The sequence below is a fragment of the Littorina saxatilis genome, linkage group LG5 (genome assembly GCF_037325665.1).
Source record: "Littorina saxatilis isolate snail1 linkage group LG5, US_GU_Lsax_2.0, whole genome shotgun sequence".
In the NCBI taxonomy this organism is placed as follows: Eukaryota; Metazoa; Mollusca; class Gastropoda; order Littorinimorpha; family Littorinidae; genus Littorina; species Littorina saxatilis.
The window spans coordinates 5,697,211-5,714,710 of NC_090249.1; the positions used below are offsets into that span (position 1 = coordinate 5,697,211).

The following is a 17,500-nucleotide window of genomic DNA, read 5'->3' on the forward strand; positions in this document are numbered from 1 at the left end:
ACAATGTTAAAAAAAAATCAAAAACTACATTTTCCGTTATCAAAGCTGAAGCATATACAAAACATAGCATTGACATTATCGAACCGATACGACAAACGCGTGTTGTTCTCGCGACATGGATGCCAGATCGCGTGGGTGGCGAACATGTTACCGACAAAACGAATAGTCACAGTGCCGAAGTTCATAATTGGTCAAGAGATTGGAAGTGTTCGTCTTCTCACAGTTTCAAGTCTTAAAGTCACTGTCCATTGACTTCCTAAGTTTGTGCGTGTGTGTGTGTGTGTGTAGAGCGATTCAGACTAAACTACTGGACCGATCTTTATGAAATTTGACATGAGAGTTCCTGGGTATGAAATCCCCGAACGTTTTTTTCATTTTTTTGATAAATGTCTTTGATGACGTCATATCCGGCTTTTCGTGAAAGTTGAGGCGGCACTGTCACGCCCTCATTTTTCAACCAAATTGGTTGAAATTTTGGTCAAGTAATCTTCCACGAAGCCCGGGGTTCGGTATTGCATTTCAGCTTGGTGGCTTAAAAATTAATTAATGACTTTGGTCATTAAAAATCTGAAAATTGTAAAAAAAAAATAAAAATTTATAAAACGATCCAAATTTACGTTTATCTTATTCTCCATCATTTGCTGATTCCAAAAACATATAAATATGTTATATTCGGATTAAAAACAAGCTCTGAAAATTAAATATATAAAAATTATTATCAAAATGTTTTTTTCGAAATCAATTTAAAAACACTTTCATCTTATTCCTTGTCGGTTCCTGATTCCAAAAATATATAGATATGATATGTTTGGATTAAAAACACGCTCAGAAAGTTAAAACGAAGAGAGGTACAGAAAAGCGTGCTATCCTTCTCAGCGCAACGAATACCCCGCTCTTCCTGTCAATTCCACGGGCACTGCCTTTGCCACGGGCGGTGGAGTGACGATGCTACGAGTATACGGTCTTGCTGCGTTGCGTTGCGTTCAGTTTCATTCTGTGAGTTCGACAGCTACTTGACTAAATATTGTATTTTCGCCTTACGCGACTTGTTTTACTTATGAGATTGGAAGTTTGTCAACATAGAGGTTGGTCAAGTGCACAAAACCTGGAGAACGTCCTCGGCGACTGCCTGTGCCTGTGACTTTAACCGTTTCAAAGTCACCAGCAAAGTCGTACTTATAGCGCAACACTTTCGGATCCGTTTTTATATTTAGTCAAGTTTTGACTAAATATTTTAACATCGAGGGGGAATCGAAACGAGGGTCGTGGTGTATGTGCGTGTGTGTGTGTGTCTGTGTGTCTGTGTGTGTGTGTGTGTGTGTAGAGCGATTCAGACTAAACTACTGAACCGATCTTTATGAAATTTGACATGAGAGTTCCTGGGTATGAAATCCCCGAACGTTTTTTTCATTTTTTTGATAAATGTCTTTGATGACGTCATATCCGGCTTTTCGTGAAAGTTGAGGCGGCACTGTCACGCCCTCATTTTTCAACCAAATTGGTTGAAATTTTGGTCAAGTAATCTTCGACGAAGCCCGGGGTTCGGTATTGCATTTCAGCTTGGTGGCTTAAAAATTAATTAATGACTTTGGTCATTAAAAATCTGAAAATTGTAAAAAAAAATAAAAATTTATAAAACGATCCAAATTTACGTTTATCTTATTCTCCATCATTTGCTGATTCCAAAAACATATAAATATGTTATATTCGGATTAAAAACAAGCTCTGAAAATTAAATATATAAAAATTATTATCAAAATTAATTGTCCAAATCAATTTAAAAACACTTTCATCTTATTCCTTGTCGGTTCCTGATTCCAAAAACATATAGATATGATATGTTTGGATTAAAAACACGCTCAGAAAGTTAAAACAAAGAGAGGTACAGAAAAGCGTGCTATCCTTCTTAGCGCAACGAATACCCCGCTCTTCTTGTCAATTCCACGGGCACTGCCTTTGCCACGGGCGGTGGACTGACGATGCTACGAGTATACGGTCTTGCTGCGTTGCGTTGCGTTCAGTTTCATTCTGTGAGTTCGACAGCTACTTGACTAAATATTGTATTTTCGCCTTACGCGACTTGTTTTACTTATGAGATTGGAAGTTTGTCAACATAGAGGTTGGTCCACCACAGCAGTCAGAATAAAACAAATAACGTGCTTGACCAGCCTGGAACTGAAGGGATCGCAGATACATGAAGAGATAAGTGGCAATCTCACACGCACCTTTCCTACCTTCTGTTTCATTCCACAGGAAGCATGTTGCCCTGCTGTCACCAAGACTGAAAAATGATAAGTTATAAACACCAAATTTAGATGTCAAGCGCCGCTTAGAGCAAGCCTTTTTAACGAAAGTTTTTGATTTAGCGCTATATAAATGTTCTTATTATTATTCTCTTGAAGAATGTTTGACTTACAAGGGAACATGGGGTAGGGAGTACTGCTTCAAGATCAAACGTAGCTGCATGAATGCTTGGGTCATGTCGAGCTTTCTGTTTGTCTGTGTCTTTCTCTGTCCGTGCTGCTGTCATCTTATTTCTATGTTTGTTTGTTTGTTTGTTTGCTTAACGCCCAGCCGACCACGAAGAGCCATATCAGGGCGGTGCTGCTTTGACATTTAACGTGCGCCACACACAAGACAGAAGTCGCAGCACAGGCTTCATGTCTCACCCAGTCACATTATTCTGACACCGGACCAACCAGTCCCAGCACTAACCCCATAATGCCAGACGCCAGGCGGAGCAGCCACTAGATTGCCAATTTTAAAGTCTTAGGTATGACCCGGCCGGGGTTCGAACCCACGACCTCCCGATCACGGAGCGGACGCCTTACCACTAGGCCAACCGTGCCGGTATTTCTATGTTCTGTGTACGCATTGTCCTCCTCTTCAGAAACAGCTCCATTTGTTTTCCTATCCCTATAGCTACTACACAAGTTGCACTGATCCTTTTTGGGTCGATGGAACGAAAAGTTGTATTCTGAGTTGAATGTCCGTCTGTAAATATCTTCTTTAGTTTAACTGGTTCTTCCTTCTTTTCCGTGCATGTCTGTGCGTACATCTCATACATCTTTGTAATAGAGAGGCTACTGTCTAAAAACGTTCTGTTTGTGTCTTTGCGGCAATAGTGGAGATCCACTGCAGGAAAAGCTGGAGTGGTGCTCTACATTGTCCATGATGTGATCACAGACTCGTTCTCTCAAATCATTGGGACGGGTTACTTTTTCAAGATGGAAGCACGATGCTTCGAAGAAGCAATTTCCATTTCCTGGAACTTTAATTCTCGTTAAGCCATTTGCATGCAGTAAGGAGATTCTGCAGCCTCATCCCATGAATCCGTGGGACAGTCTCCTGAAATGCTTGGTGCTTTTGGCTTGCCTGGACGGCCATATTCACTTCCTGCTGAACAGCATCTGCACAAGATATAAAGACTATTAATTCTTCTCCTTGGCAATTACTACTTGATATACAATTATTCACTGATAAAAAAAAAAGTTAATTGCCTTCGTACCATCGCTGCTGCATTTAAACTGTAAACAGTTTTATTCACACACAAAAATAAAACATAAATACCTGATTACACTGAATATGCTAAAAGTATCCAGGCGCGTTTTGTAAAGAAGGAAGTAAGTAAGTGACTAAGTTAGAATATAAGTGTGTGTGTGTGTGTGTGTGTGTGTGTGTGTGTGTGTGTGTGTGTGTGTGTGTGTGTGTGTTTTGATACTTACCAGACTTTGTACAGGGAGGCGATGTTTTTTGGGTTTCAAGAATCATTTGCTGAATCAAGTCCTCATCTGGCCAGTTATTCTCATTCGACATTGTAAAAACCTGTGATTTAAGAAATATATTGGAGTCAAACTCACAAAAAAGTGTGGAAATAGCGCTGTAATAACATCCATTCATCCATCCATAGGTTACAAGCAGACAAAAATTGTCATTATCTGCCCTGAACATTCATTGAGGTTATTGATTTCATTTTTATCGAAAACTAAAGAGCTGAAAACACTACAACATTCATGAACACACACACACACACACACACGAAACTTGACAAATACGCTTTCACCAGCCTGTGCTTTTATTTAAGAAAACAAAACTATAAACAAAAAAAAGAAGCTAGGGATCAGTATGCAGATTACAGAATTTAGACTGAATCAGAAAGTTTCCCTTATGAATACGAATCAGAAATTAAGCTTTAATGACTTGTTCAAATGGGGGAAACAAAAATACATGATGATACTCACTTGAATCTGTGTCCTGACTCGAGCAACAGCAAAACAGACTGTGCAGCAGATGCTGTTCTTTGAGTTTTCAGAAAGTGGACCAACCTTTTGTCAGGTCAGTTTTAGGACCTCCCCCCCCCCCTTGCATTACCCCTATCCCCCCTTATCGCCCCCATCCTCCCTGTGGGAACAGTGATCGTGCTAGATATCTTTCAAACCGGTATTACATCATGAGCTGACTACAATGTTCTCACCAACCAGTCACAGGCAAACAATGACTAAAATAATCAATGTTTATCAATGACATTGACACGCAGACGTTTTCTGTGGAATAAATTCGTGTCATTTTTGACGTTTCGTTGACACGACCTTGCGACACCAAGCCTCATCAATTTGTTTCCATGAGAAAATGGAAACATTGTATCAACATGACACCTGTCATAACAAGCTATGCTGATTATTACATCCGGAGTCTGAAATTCGGATACTGACAGGTGTCGCTGACCTGTTTTTCTTTCCACACTCCCACACAAATTAAAATGTCTTTTTCTGCCGACAGCAGACTCCGCCACTGCTTGTAACACCCTTCTGTGTGCTGGAGGAATCCTACACCACACAGAGAGGGTGAAAACCAGATACACCCACCGCTATAGTGACCTAGTCTGGTTGCGCTGAGGGCAGGGAAACTGACTGTGACACAGCAATCAGAAGAGGTCAGGTTACGATGGCTGCTTCTGGCTGGCAGATAGACACTCCCCATTTCTCACATAGCTCAGTAGCAGAACAGACTAAACTGAACTTAGCACGTTCTGCTTCCAACCTGGATGGAGTTAGATGGTTCTGCTTCCAAGATGAGCAGGAGAAATGCTTGGAGCCAGAACAAATTATGACTTATAAATACACAATCATCCAAGATTTTCAAGAATCCTTCACAGGAAGTGAGAATCATATTACCATAAGTCTAATGACTATAAAATTGCAAAACCAGTTATTTTGAGGTAATTGGTTCTGGTTTTAGCCCATCGAATTGTTGTGCTTGATGTACATGTTAATCATGTATTCATCTTGCCTTTTGGTTTAGTAAAAGTCTGTGAAGGAAATCACGAATAACACTAACAGGCAAAGTTTGATAGTGATATCCTCCACGCTTTTAGAGCGCTAACCAGAGATAAAAGAGTGACGTAGTGAAGTGTGGTTTCACGGATTGTAAATTCAACTCACTGACCGAGAGAGTTGACTTTGTAAATCGCAACGAAGATATCGTTACACTTAACCACTGTCCAGCGACAGGGAGGGGTTGTCACGGTAATCGACCGGGAGAAAGGAAGCCCGAGTAGAGCACTTAACAGGTAAATGGAATAAGCATTTGAATATCGTTAATGTTTATCGCATAAGTCGAATCGACTAACACTGTAACTTTAAACATAGCAGACAGATATCTAAGACAAGATGTCCGCTATTTATGTTGTGCAGTGCGTCGTGTAACCGGTCATAAAGGAAAATAGTGGCCAGATGACAGAATGAAGGATCTGAGGAGCCGCCGGAATATTACGCCTTTAGACTCGCATAGCTGAGATTCGACGGGATTTCTAGAAGCTAGTGCACGGTTATGTTTGTCCGTAGAGTTGGACCATAGTGGTCACAGGGCGGTGGAAACTGAGTAGACCGAGGTCACCAGTAGCAGGAATTAGTAGTAAAATACATTTCCTAGTGAACAGCAATAGAAGCTGTGTAATTCTGCGTATGACCAGAATTAAAATATGTCTACAATATCTTAATTACTTAAGAGATAAGGAATACTTAGTAGACAGAGCAGACGGTGTTTTAAGTCTGCCGTAGTAGAAACTATAGCTGGATTTTGTTGACTACACACGAGCCGTGAGTAGATACCTGTAAACTAGATATCGTGTGCCTGTGAGTCCACGGACTGTTTTAATGTAGTTTTATACCTCAGTGAAGGATAGAGAGTTTTGTCATTGCAATTGTGTACGAGATTGTCATCTCGAGTGTTTTTGCCTACCAAAACTGTGAGTACTGGATTTTTGAGTACCTAACCTTTATGTTCATGATTGTGTGTATTTGTGTGTATGCTGTCATAGCTGTGTAATACAGCGGAGGGAACCTACATTTGGAGTTGTGTTTGTTTCTGTATGATAGCGTACTAGCGCATTTGCATTCATTCACAAAGTCATGCAGGCCTAGTACGATCACTGATTTAGTGATTATGCATTTCCTTTCAGCATCCTGACACGGTTCCGACACGGCAAGCAAAACGGAACACAGACAGGCTAAAAAGACACAGTGGGAAATTATGTGTAGGTTTCAGAACCAGATAAGAAGCAACATCAAGTAGTCGAACCATAAAGTGAATAGACCAGCTTTGGCCAAGGCTCCGCCATATTTCGTTTTTGAATCCAAATGCATTTTGTGTGTGCTTGAAGTGAAGTGAGTATTAGGCCCCAATAACTCGCATTGCAGCAGGAGTGTTTATATTCTGCCGGTTGCTTAGTGTACAACTGCTAGATCCTGTACGGATTCACAGAAGTACAAAGTGCGAAGTTTATATGATACTTCCATTGAAGATGATACAGGATCAATCCAGTGTGACTCTGGTGTATTTCTCATTCCTGCTTACGTGAGCACTGTGGTTTATGTGTTGGAAAGTTGGTGTGGTTCAGGATTCTGCTGTAAGTTAAAAGTGCAAGTGTTATGGTCAAGACATTGTAGCCCGTCAGACTAATTTTTTTTAACGTGACATTTTGTTTCAAACGAACCAACAAACATCTAATTGTTTGCATCAACGGCAGCAAAATGAATAACCTTTCAAGGAAGTTAAAAACAAGTAATGTGCTAGCTCCGGTGCTGTGGTTGGGAAGTCTATCAGTTCTGTATTTTTTATATCACATGTTAAAGAATTATGGTGAATCTTTTATACATGTTCTTGTGCTGAAAAGAGGAAAAGTGAAAAAAAATACTGATTGAGATTGAGATTCCTTTGGCCAGGGATATCAAACCCATTTCATATAGAATGAACTATTGCTAGTAGCTAGCACTTTGTTCAAGTTGTACGAGGTTAAGCTTTATTTTTCCATAGTCGAAATGTAGAAACAATTAAACTGTATGCCACAAATCACTTTTATTTTTTAAAGTAGTGCATTATACTTCTGGTAACATGTACCCTAATAACAGGTATTTTGAATTCGCAGCATGCATACATTATGACCCATAAGATAAGAAACACTCACTAAAACAGCTTCATATATATCACTGAAAGTAAATATGTCTTTTTTTCTGTGTTAGAAAAGACATCATGGATGAAAATGAACTGATGACGCCTTGAAGCAGCTCGATTTTGTAAAGTCAGCTTTTCTTCGGAAGCTAATCCACAGATTGCTGTGAAGTTGACAGAAAAAAACCTCCAGTTTCAGCTCCGAAGGCTTACTGCTTCACAAAGTAAACCAAACACCCGCAGTAACCAAACGTTTGCCACCGGGTTTCTCGGACATTAAACATGGGGTGCTTACAGTCAAAACGCACAAAAGGCGTGCAAGCGGAAGCAAGATTCAACTCCATCACAGGGGAGTCGGGCAAAGACAATGTAAGAGCCAAACAACGGAAGAACGTCTATCAGGAAGATCCCACACATTTGTCAAATGGTGGCGCAACACCTTCAGTCGGTAAGTAACAAGACTTGTTTTAAGGTAGTTCCACGGTTCACAGTTCACAGGCCTTCGGTCACTCGTGCATTATAGGTGTTCGGTCAACCGTCCGATAGCTTTGACATGTAGAAAACTGGTCTTTGACTTACGTGTTTTTTTTTTTATATATGACCCATACATAATTTAAATACAGGTCAACTGCATGTCTAATGACTGTAATGTCCCTTGAGTCTGGGAGTTACAACACTGAAGTTCTTCTTTATACAGTGAGATATTGTCCTGTGAAAACAATTTTCTTTTTCTCATTCTTTGGGCCCTGAATTGAATGTTTTATTCTCATAAGAGGCTTGCGTTCTGAGAGAATTAATTGACTCTGATGGGATTCGAACCCATGGGCAATCTCCTGACATGCCTCCCATCGATGCTATGGCTAACCACTGGTCAGCAGGGGCGGGTGTAAGAATTGATTGAGCGGGTGCTGTACTGTATGTGTCTTTATCTGTGCACATTTTTTAACTGTGAGTAGAAAAAGTGGTGCGTACAAACATAGAATTCGTGCATACTCCGCAAGAAAGCCCAAGTACTTCAAAAATCTGACAAATCACCTGGTTTTAAAAGAAAGTGAGTCTTAAAATGAGGGCAAATTGACAGATGTTGAACAGAAAATCTAAAAATAGAAGGTCTGAAAGGAGGGAAATCTTAAATCGGGAGGTCTCAAAAAAGGAGCTCCAATGTCTTGGGCAGATTTAAAGGCTGACATAGTCCTATTTAATTAGTTTAATTACTTCCAGGGCTTTTCCCATCGTTGCGGGGATGTATAAATTAAGCTTCCTGCAAAGTTTTAGGTTTGAAGTCCTTACCAATTACGAGAAATAATTCATTCTTTATTGCATTGTTTAGCAACAGTTCTCCAAGACTTGGGCTATTTTTAGACCGTTGACGTCACTTCGTGACGTTTCGTAAACCAAAGATGGCGTTTGAGACTGTTCTGTTTACATTCGACACTATCAACACCACTTTGCAATACTCAAATAATTGTTTCTGTGTTCAAAAGCTACAGCCAATCGTTATTATATCCCCTTAGGTACAGTTTTATAACATTATTGGCACATGTAAACAATATGAATTAATTAATGAACGCTACGAATATGGCAGGTGAATTGTGTGGGAATGCTTCAAGTGTTTGTCGGTGAAAACTGATATTAATATCAGTAAGCCTTAGAGAAAGGCCGGGTGATATATTTTAAGTTATTGAGACATCCCAGTGCACTAAGGGATTTATAGAGCAAAACGAGAAAATTCATTATTGAACGAAGCGCATAGCGCTGAGTTCAATAATTATTTTCGAGATTTGCTCTATAAATCCCTTAGTGCACTGGGATTGTTTCAATAACGATATTGTCAGTACCGCCATAGAAAAAAGAAGATTCCAAACGCACATTTTGCTACGCGCATTTGAATAGGCATAACTGTGTGGTTAGGTCGTCAGTGTACAGTAAGATCTACTTTTGTGTGGGGTGTCTCAAGTGTGTCGTGCTTTCGTCACACGCATTTTAATTACTGTTGGTAAATTCCAGTGTAGCGTTAAGCTGAACAGTGATGATCTTTCAGAGAGACCTCATTTGAACTCGGAGAAAGGACTGTACTCTTCGTTATTTGCGATTCGAAACCTCCAGTCGAGGTTCGACGGATTGACTGTGCGGAGTGACTCCCCTTGAATTGACTCGAAGTCGAAGGACTCGACGGTTGCACATTTTCAAAATAAATGTGGCATATTTCTCGTGTTGTATCTTCACTCATCGGGGAGTCTGATACTAAATATGAACGGTAAGAATGCTCTGAACCCTCCATGTTTTATATCCCCATCGTTTTTTAGTTCACATTTGCCCAACATGTTAATTTGCTGAGCGGGGTTTATGTCGTCTGCTACTGTGCTAGGCAAGAGCAATCGAACCACTGCAGTCTGCAGACTCTGCACGCCTGAGGTAATAATTAAGTCTTATATATATATGGTAAGAACGTTCTGAACCCTACACGTTTTCGATTACGATTGTTCTTGCCTTGAAATAATAATTCGGAAACCATTCATTTACTGAACTGATGCAGTCGTATTTCAGTGTACATACTGAGTCTGCTACGTATGGCAGAGTCGATCGAGTCAGTCTTCCAAACTGGTCTGGCTGGTACGTTATCGGAATAACACTTGTGTTTTCTGTTAGCCGCTGGGAATTGTATACTAACTCATCATTTGGTAATGTGGATGATAAGCTACATGCCACTAACACGGCATATGAGAAGAATCTATGCAAGTCGGCGAAAATTAGATGAAACACAGCGGCTTCTATGTTTAGATCAGTAGCAGCACTGTGGCACAGGCACATGCAATCTGTCAGAAAAAACAAAACACTTCTGCTTTAATTGAGAAGCAGGGAATTTATGGTCATTTGGTATTGTGGAGAATATAAGCTACATGTCATTAATTAATTCTGAGGATAAGAGCACAGTCTCGCTTAGGCAAAGGGCGGAAGAATACGCTCTGTCGAAAAGTTAGCGCACTCCAAGAGTGCGCTAACAGTTTTAGCGCATCGCCATTAGCCAATCAACTGGTTCACATCAGTCATGTGACACCAGTACTTACTGACAAATATATATATTTCAGAGTCAGAATTTGACAGATGTTATTGCCTGCTTGAGTGAATCTCCCCTTTCCAGGAAGGCACAGTCCTTCCAGTGGAAGCGATTCGGCTCACCGGGCGGGGATGTAGCTCAGTCGGTAGCGCGCTGGATTTGTATCCAGTTGGCCGCTGTCAGCGTGAGTTCGTCCCCACGTTCGGCGAGAGATTTATTTCTCAGAGTCAACTTTGTGTGCAGACTCTCCTCGGTGTCCGAACACCCCCGTGTGTACACGCAAGCACAAGACCAAGTGCGCACGAAAAAATCCTATAATCCATGTCAGAGTTCGGTGGGTTATAGAAACACACAAAAATACACAGCATGCTTCCTCCGAAAACGGCGTATGGCTGCCTAAATGGCGGGGTAAAAACGGTCATACACGTAAAATTCCACTCGTGCAAAAAACACGAGTGTACGTGGGAGTTTCAGCCCACGAACGCAAAAGAAGAAGAAGAAGAAGAAGAAGAAGAAGAAGATTCGGCTCAGCGTCTCCGACCTGGCCAGGTTCTTACACAGGATAAGACTATCCCTTCTCTTTGACTCGTACCAAAACATCTTAATTAAATGCAGTGTGCATAGGAATTTTATGAATTCATTCCCTAAAAGCCACTTATACCAATCTGCGAAATCGATTCATCAAAACATTGTGACTGCACAGGAAGCGGTCCCGATGTTGATGTTTCACGTGCCCAAGTGGACGGATGGTCTTATCTCACACTAAAGTCTAAGGCCAAACAAAAAAATAGTCTATTTACGGTAACATAAGCAAAAAAATAGGGTCGGTAGGTCGGGATTTGTATTTGTAATTTTGTTTCTCCCAAAAATTATATTTTTAAGTTATTTTGCCAAAAAGACCTCTTTTTATTCTCCCCCAAATGCCAAAAAAAAGTCTAGGGTCGCGCAAAAAAATAGGGTCGGTCGGGATACCGTTAACAGACTATTTTTTTTGTGTGTGGCCTAATCAGAGATAGCATTAGCAAGTCCAATGGTTTACACGAGAAGGGAGATACCAGCTTAGGATAGAAACAGTGAAACAAATAACACCCCCCCCCCCCCCGCCCCCTGTCTTTATAACATTTAAGAAGATAATATAATATCAGGTTTTAACTCGCTCACTTGAACACGCTTCTATTAATCTCAGAGTCAGAGAGCAAAGTTGATGTTAGAGAGATATCACATGGATATTAACCAGGCTCTGCACACCATACATTGCTGTTAGAGAGATATCACATGGATATTAACCAGGCTCTGCACACCATACATTGCTGTTAGAGAGATATCACATGGATATTAACCAGGCTCTGCACACCATACATGACTGCAATTAGGTTTGCACTGTGTATCAGATATGTTCGTGTCGTTTACAGTCAGCGATATTTAAAATTACAGAAAATGTTGCTGTCACTTTAGTAGAGCTGCAGACCTTATTCATTGTTGAAAAGGTGATTAACTTTTATTGCAGACCGCCTTACACTTTTGAAACATGCCTAAACATGAAATGGCGATTTGGGCAAACTTAATTGCTGAAGAAAATAACATCCCTGCATCGGCTTAGGCAAAAAAAAAATGTCTGTTTCTGGTAACATGGCTAAAAAAAATAGGGTCGGTAGGTAGGGATTTTTTATTTTTATTTTTTTATATTTTTTTTTTACCCCAAATGTAGACCAATAAAACTAACTTTAAAAATCGCGCAAAGAGACTGGATTCACTATACATAGAGACAAGACACTCAACACATTTACAAATCGTCAGCGGACTTTCGTTTTCACACGTTTTTGTTGTTCATTTTCTCACCCTGTCCTTTACCACCAAAAAAAAAATAAATATTTTTGAGTTTGGAAAAAAAAGTTTAGGGTCGGCGCCGAAATTTAGGGTCGGTCGGGTGACCAGAAACAGACAATTTTTTTTTTGGCCTTAGCACAGTCCCATTGACAAATGCTCTTTCTTACTGATTTCTCTTTGATCGTGATACAGGCAAGCGAATTATACGGGCACTGTACGACTATGAACAACGCGTGGAAGGCGACCTGCCCTTTGAGAAGGGCGACCGGATGGAATTGTTGGACAACACCTCCGACGCATCATGGTGGTTGGCCCGGCACATGGAAGGCACAGAGGAAGGCTACGTTCCCAGCAATTACGTCGCGCTCGAAAACACAATTGAATCCCATGAGTGAGTGTTGTTAGACTGAAGAAAACTATCTTATTTATGTCCCCAGCAATTGTGTCTTGCTCGAAAACACAATTGAATTCTAGGAGAAAAATTGTGATTAAAAATAGGGGAGGTGTTGGGGGGGAGGGGGGGGGTGTTATTGTTTGAAAGATTTGAAGTGAACATTTCTCTGTTTTCTGTACCATTGTGAAAGAAACTTACTAGTCTTGGTAAATAAACGTCTCCATGTATGACTTCATATTGTCGTAGGATTTGCTGATTTTCAATAATTTGTATCGGTTGAAGTCAAAACATGGACAAAAATGTTGGATTTTGATAGTAGATTATGAGTGTAAGCTGAACAATATTTTAGCTTGGTTTTTGTTTTAGCCGAGAGCAGTAATATGTATTAGCTTTGATGTTTTGTGGACAGAAGGCGTGTTTATGGTAACCATGTAAATAAACTGTCTAAGCTCTAATGGTGCTCATTCTTGCTTTTGTTGTGTTTTTCTCTACAAACAGCTGGTTCTTTGGTCAATTGACCAGAAAAGAAGCTACGCGAGCTTTGGAAGCACCAGCAGCCTCGTTGGGAAGTTTTCTGGTCAGGGAGAGCGAGACAAGTCTAGGTGAGCTCACGATACTAACGTTTAAAGGTACCGTCCTGGGCTTGTAAGTCATCCAACACACCACCACAGATCTGTCCAGGATTTGTACATTTGTTTTTGTTTGTTTGTTTGCTTGTTTGCTTAACGCCCAGCCGACCACGAAGGGCCATATCAGGGCGGTGCTGCTTTGACATATATAACGTGCGCCACACACAAGACAGAAGTCGCAGCACAGGCTTCATGTCTCACCCAGTCACATTATTCTGACACCGGACCAACCAGTCCTAGCACTAACCCCATAATGCCAAATGCCAGGCGGAGCAGCCACTGGATTGCCAATTTTAAAGTCTTAGGTATGACCCGACCGGGGTTCGAACCCACGACCTCCCGATGACGGGGCGGACGCCTTACCACTAGGCCAACCGTGCCGGTGGTTTTGTACATGAGCATCCTTCCACTTGCACATATACCAAAATGCAGTAGTTTAACTGCTTCCTGTGCAGACTGACAATTTTTGGTTGAATTCATTTTGTAAGTGTGCACGTCCATGATACTGGGTAACGTACAGTTATGGGACATGAACACTTTGACAAAAAGTGTCAATAATCAAACTTAAACAGGCTTGTCCACAAACAAAATACCTGTTTTCAATCAGATATTACAAAGACAAAAAATGGAAGGTTCTCGAGCATATATTTCATCACAACACATTGACAATTGGGTGGGGTCGACTGCGTGAAGTCAGTTTGTGTGCTTTGCGTACATTACAGAAGGAAACGAAACCAAGTGAGATCGAAAAATCGTCTGCGTTTATCGCCGATCATTGATATTTTTGAAAGATCTATTGCTCAATTAATTAACACGGGTTACGTAACCCCCCCCCCCCACCCACCCAAAAAAGAGGTAATTTATTGGCTCAGGATGCACCAGATAGCTCTATTTTGCTTCTTTGGATAAAACAAATTTCCGGGGGGGCATGCCCCCGGACCCCCCTAGAGGCGTAGGCGCCTTCGGCGCCGTCAACTTGTATCTTCGCAGTCATTTTGTAACCCCCCCTCCAAAGTGAATTGATCCGCCCTTGTTTCTGCGGTGTTTTAGAGTGTTCTGCGCACTAGAATTTGGACTGAAAATTAAAATATTTGTTACAGTTGTTTCTATTCTGTTTCTGGTGTTTGTCAGGGTCTCAGCAATCAGTTATACGTACAGTTGCTTTCCCATGCTCTACGCACTAAATATCTTATAATGACAAAGGGAAGTAAGCGTACGACATGTGTAATAGAGTAAGTGAGAGTTATACGGAACCAATCTCCTGGCACCTGAGAGAATAACAGGCATTGAAATGAACAAGCGAGTTTCATCCTCTTTCTTACTCTTTTACACATGCCGTATGCGTTTAGAGTTCTTACTTTCCTTGGATTATCAGATCTTTAAAAAAGCGCTGTGCCGCATTTGTATAAGGCCCCCCCCAAAAAAAATAGTCTGTTTACGGTAACCCGACCGACCCTATTTTTTTCGCGCGACCCTAGACTTTTTTTTGGCATTTGAGGGGGAAAAAAAAACAAAAAACCAACCTAAAAATATGGTTTTTTGGAGAAAAAAAAATCCCGACCTACCGACCCTATTTTTATATTTAGTCAAGTTTTGACTAAATATTTTAACGTAGAGGGGGGAATCGAGACGAGGGTCGTGGTGTATGTGTGTGTGTCTGTCTGTCTGTCTGTCTGTCTGTCTGTCTGTGTGTGTGTGTAGAGCGATTCAGACCAAACTACTGGACCGATCTTTATGAAATTTTACATGAGAGTTCCTGGGATTGATATCCCCGAACGTTTTTTTTCATTTTTTTGATAAATGTCTTTGATGACGTCATATCCGGCTTTTCGTGAAAGTTGAGGCGGCACTGTCACGCCCTCATTTTTCAACCAAATTGGTTGAAATTTTGGTCAAGTAATCTTCGACAGAGCCCGGACTTCGGTATTGCATTTCAGCTTGGTGGCTTAAAAATTAATTAATGACTTTGGTCATTAAAAATCGGAAAATTTAAAAAAAAAATAAAAAATTTATAAAACGATCCAAATTTACGTTAATCTTATTCTCCATCATTTTCTGATTCCAAAAACATATAAATATGTTATATTTGGATTAAAAACAAGCTCTGAAAATTAAATATATAAAAATTATTATCAAAATTAAATTGTCGAAATCAATTTAAAAACACTTGCATCTTATTCCTTGTCGGTTCCTGATTCCAAAAACATATAGATATGATATGTTTGGATTAAAAACACGCTCAGAAAGTTAAAACAAAGAGAGGTACAGAAAAGCGTGCTATCCTTCTTAGCGCAACTACTACCCCGCTCTTCTTGTCAATTTCACTGCCTTTGCCATGAGCGGTCGACTGACGATGCTACGAGTATACGGTCTTGCTGAAAAATGGCATTGCGTTCAGTTTCATACTGTGAGTTCGACAGCTACTTGACTAAATGTTGTATTTTCGCCTTACGCGACTTGTTTTGGCCTATGTTACCGTAAACAGACCTATTTTTTGGGGGGGGCCTAAGGTTCTCTGTGCACTATAATTAGAACTTCTCCTGGAGCATTCAGTTACATTCAATTCTGTTGTGTTGCGTTTGTTTCCTAGGATCTTATGCGCTATCAGTGCGAGACAACCCTGCGGACACTCCGAGGGGAGGGGAGCCGGTTGTGCGGCACTACAAGATTCGCAACAAGGATGCCAGAGGTTGCTACATCGTGACACGCAGGACCTTCTCCAACCTCATGGACCTCATTTCACATTACAAAGGTGAGTCGTAGGAGTTTGTTTGTCTGTTTGTTTGTTCATGGGGTAAAACTCCCACGGCTTTTACGTGTATGACCGTTTTTACCCCGCCATTTAGGCAGCCATACGCCGCTTTCGGAGGAAGCATGCTGGGTATTTTCGTGTTTCTATAACCCACCGAACTCTGAAATGGATTACAGGATCTTTTTCGTGCGCACTTGGTCTTATGCTTGCGTGTACACACGGGGGTGTTCGGACACCGAGGAGAGCCTGCACACAAAGTTGACTCTGAGAAATAAATCTCTCGCCGAACGTGGGGACGAACTCACGCTGACAGCGGCCAACTGGATACAAATCTACATCCTCGCCTCAGTCGTAGGAGTGAAACAATAACTAAAGCTGAAAAACAAAAGAAATCTGTACTCACCAATACAAGGACAGCACACGCAAAGAGAAGGTCAAATGTTCACCTTTGGAGGCTTCTTCAGGACGGAATGAGTCGCATGTCACCTTTTCATGATTTTCATATTTTTACATGTTCTTTAAGAGTTTTTTTTAATTCTCTATCTAGTGGTGAAAACCGTTTTAGAAAAGAGCGAAAACTGTTTGAGTTATAAGCCTGTGACTAAGGTGACCCTCACACTGTTACCAGACACTCCCCGGACTTATATTAAGCCTAGCGCAGAACCGCGCGAGGTGACATGCGACTCATTTCGTGGTGGAGGGTCACAAATAAACAAATACAAAGGATAACAAAAAGCAAAAGCAGCCAAGACCAAAAAGAGCTAAAAAGATGGAGGGAAACATTATAAATCCGTGAGCTCTCGAAGATTCGTGCTGTTGCTGGCAAGTTATTTGTTTGGTTGCTGGGTAGCTATCGAAAAATAACTAGCCCTACAAGTTTACAGAGGTAAAGAAGCAGAGGGGGGAACAAAATTCAGAAATACTATTGGATGACTTTCTATCTTGCAAAACCTCTCGCCATCATGGGATTTTGCCGGTCAAAATTGGTTAACCACACTTGCGCAAGCCATGAAGACCGACACCTATTTATACGAAATCTTTCATTAATGTTTCACGAGCAAGACATTGTAAACATTGAGATGAGCTGCAGGAGCTTGAAGAGCGTAGTCCGGGCCAGTCACTGGAGCACAATGCTTTACGGTAAAAGAAAATTGCGACAAAACTGGCCTACCAAATTCGATTTCCAGCGACTGTTTTTGACAATTGACATTTGATCTTGTCATGTGCATGCCAGATGAAACTATGAGCACGCTTAAGTGGAAGTAGAAAAACTCAAGATAAAAACTGTGACGAATGCGATATTAAATAAAAGAGGGCAGGGAATCAAAATTCCTAATAACACGACGGTGCACGACCGATGTGTAGTGATTCCCGTTCATGTTTGTTTGCAA

At 40.9% G+C, this 17,500-nt stretch overlaps 2 protein-coding genes across 2 annotated transcripts in view; both read left to right on the forward strand.

The window, feature by feature from the left end:
* LOC138965984 (uncharacterized) overlaps positions 1 to 17,500 on the forward strand; it is a 194,852-nt gene that overhangs the window by 134,403 nt on the left and 42,949 nt on the right. The gene's annotated exons all lie outside the window — the stretch shown is intronic.
* LOC138966147 (tyrosine-protein kinase Fyn-like) overlaps positions 7,527 to 17,500 on the forward strand; it is a 21,403-nt gene continuing 11,429 nt past the window's right edge. Inside the window, exons 1-4 of the mRNA XM_070338259.1 lie at positions 7,527 to 7,897; positions 12,527 to 12,725; positions 13,227 to 13,330; positions 15,948 to 16,109. Coding sequence (XP_070194360.1) covers positions 7,732 to 7,897; positions 12,527 to 12,725; positions 13,227 to 13,330; positions 15,948 to 16,109 — 631 coding nt within the window. The 5' untranslated portion in view covers positions 7,527 to 7,731. The remainder of the gene's footprint in view (positions 7,898 to 12,526; positions 12,726 to 13,226; positions 13,331 to 15,947; positions 16,110 to 17,500) is intronic.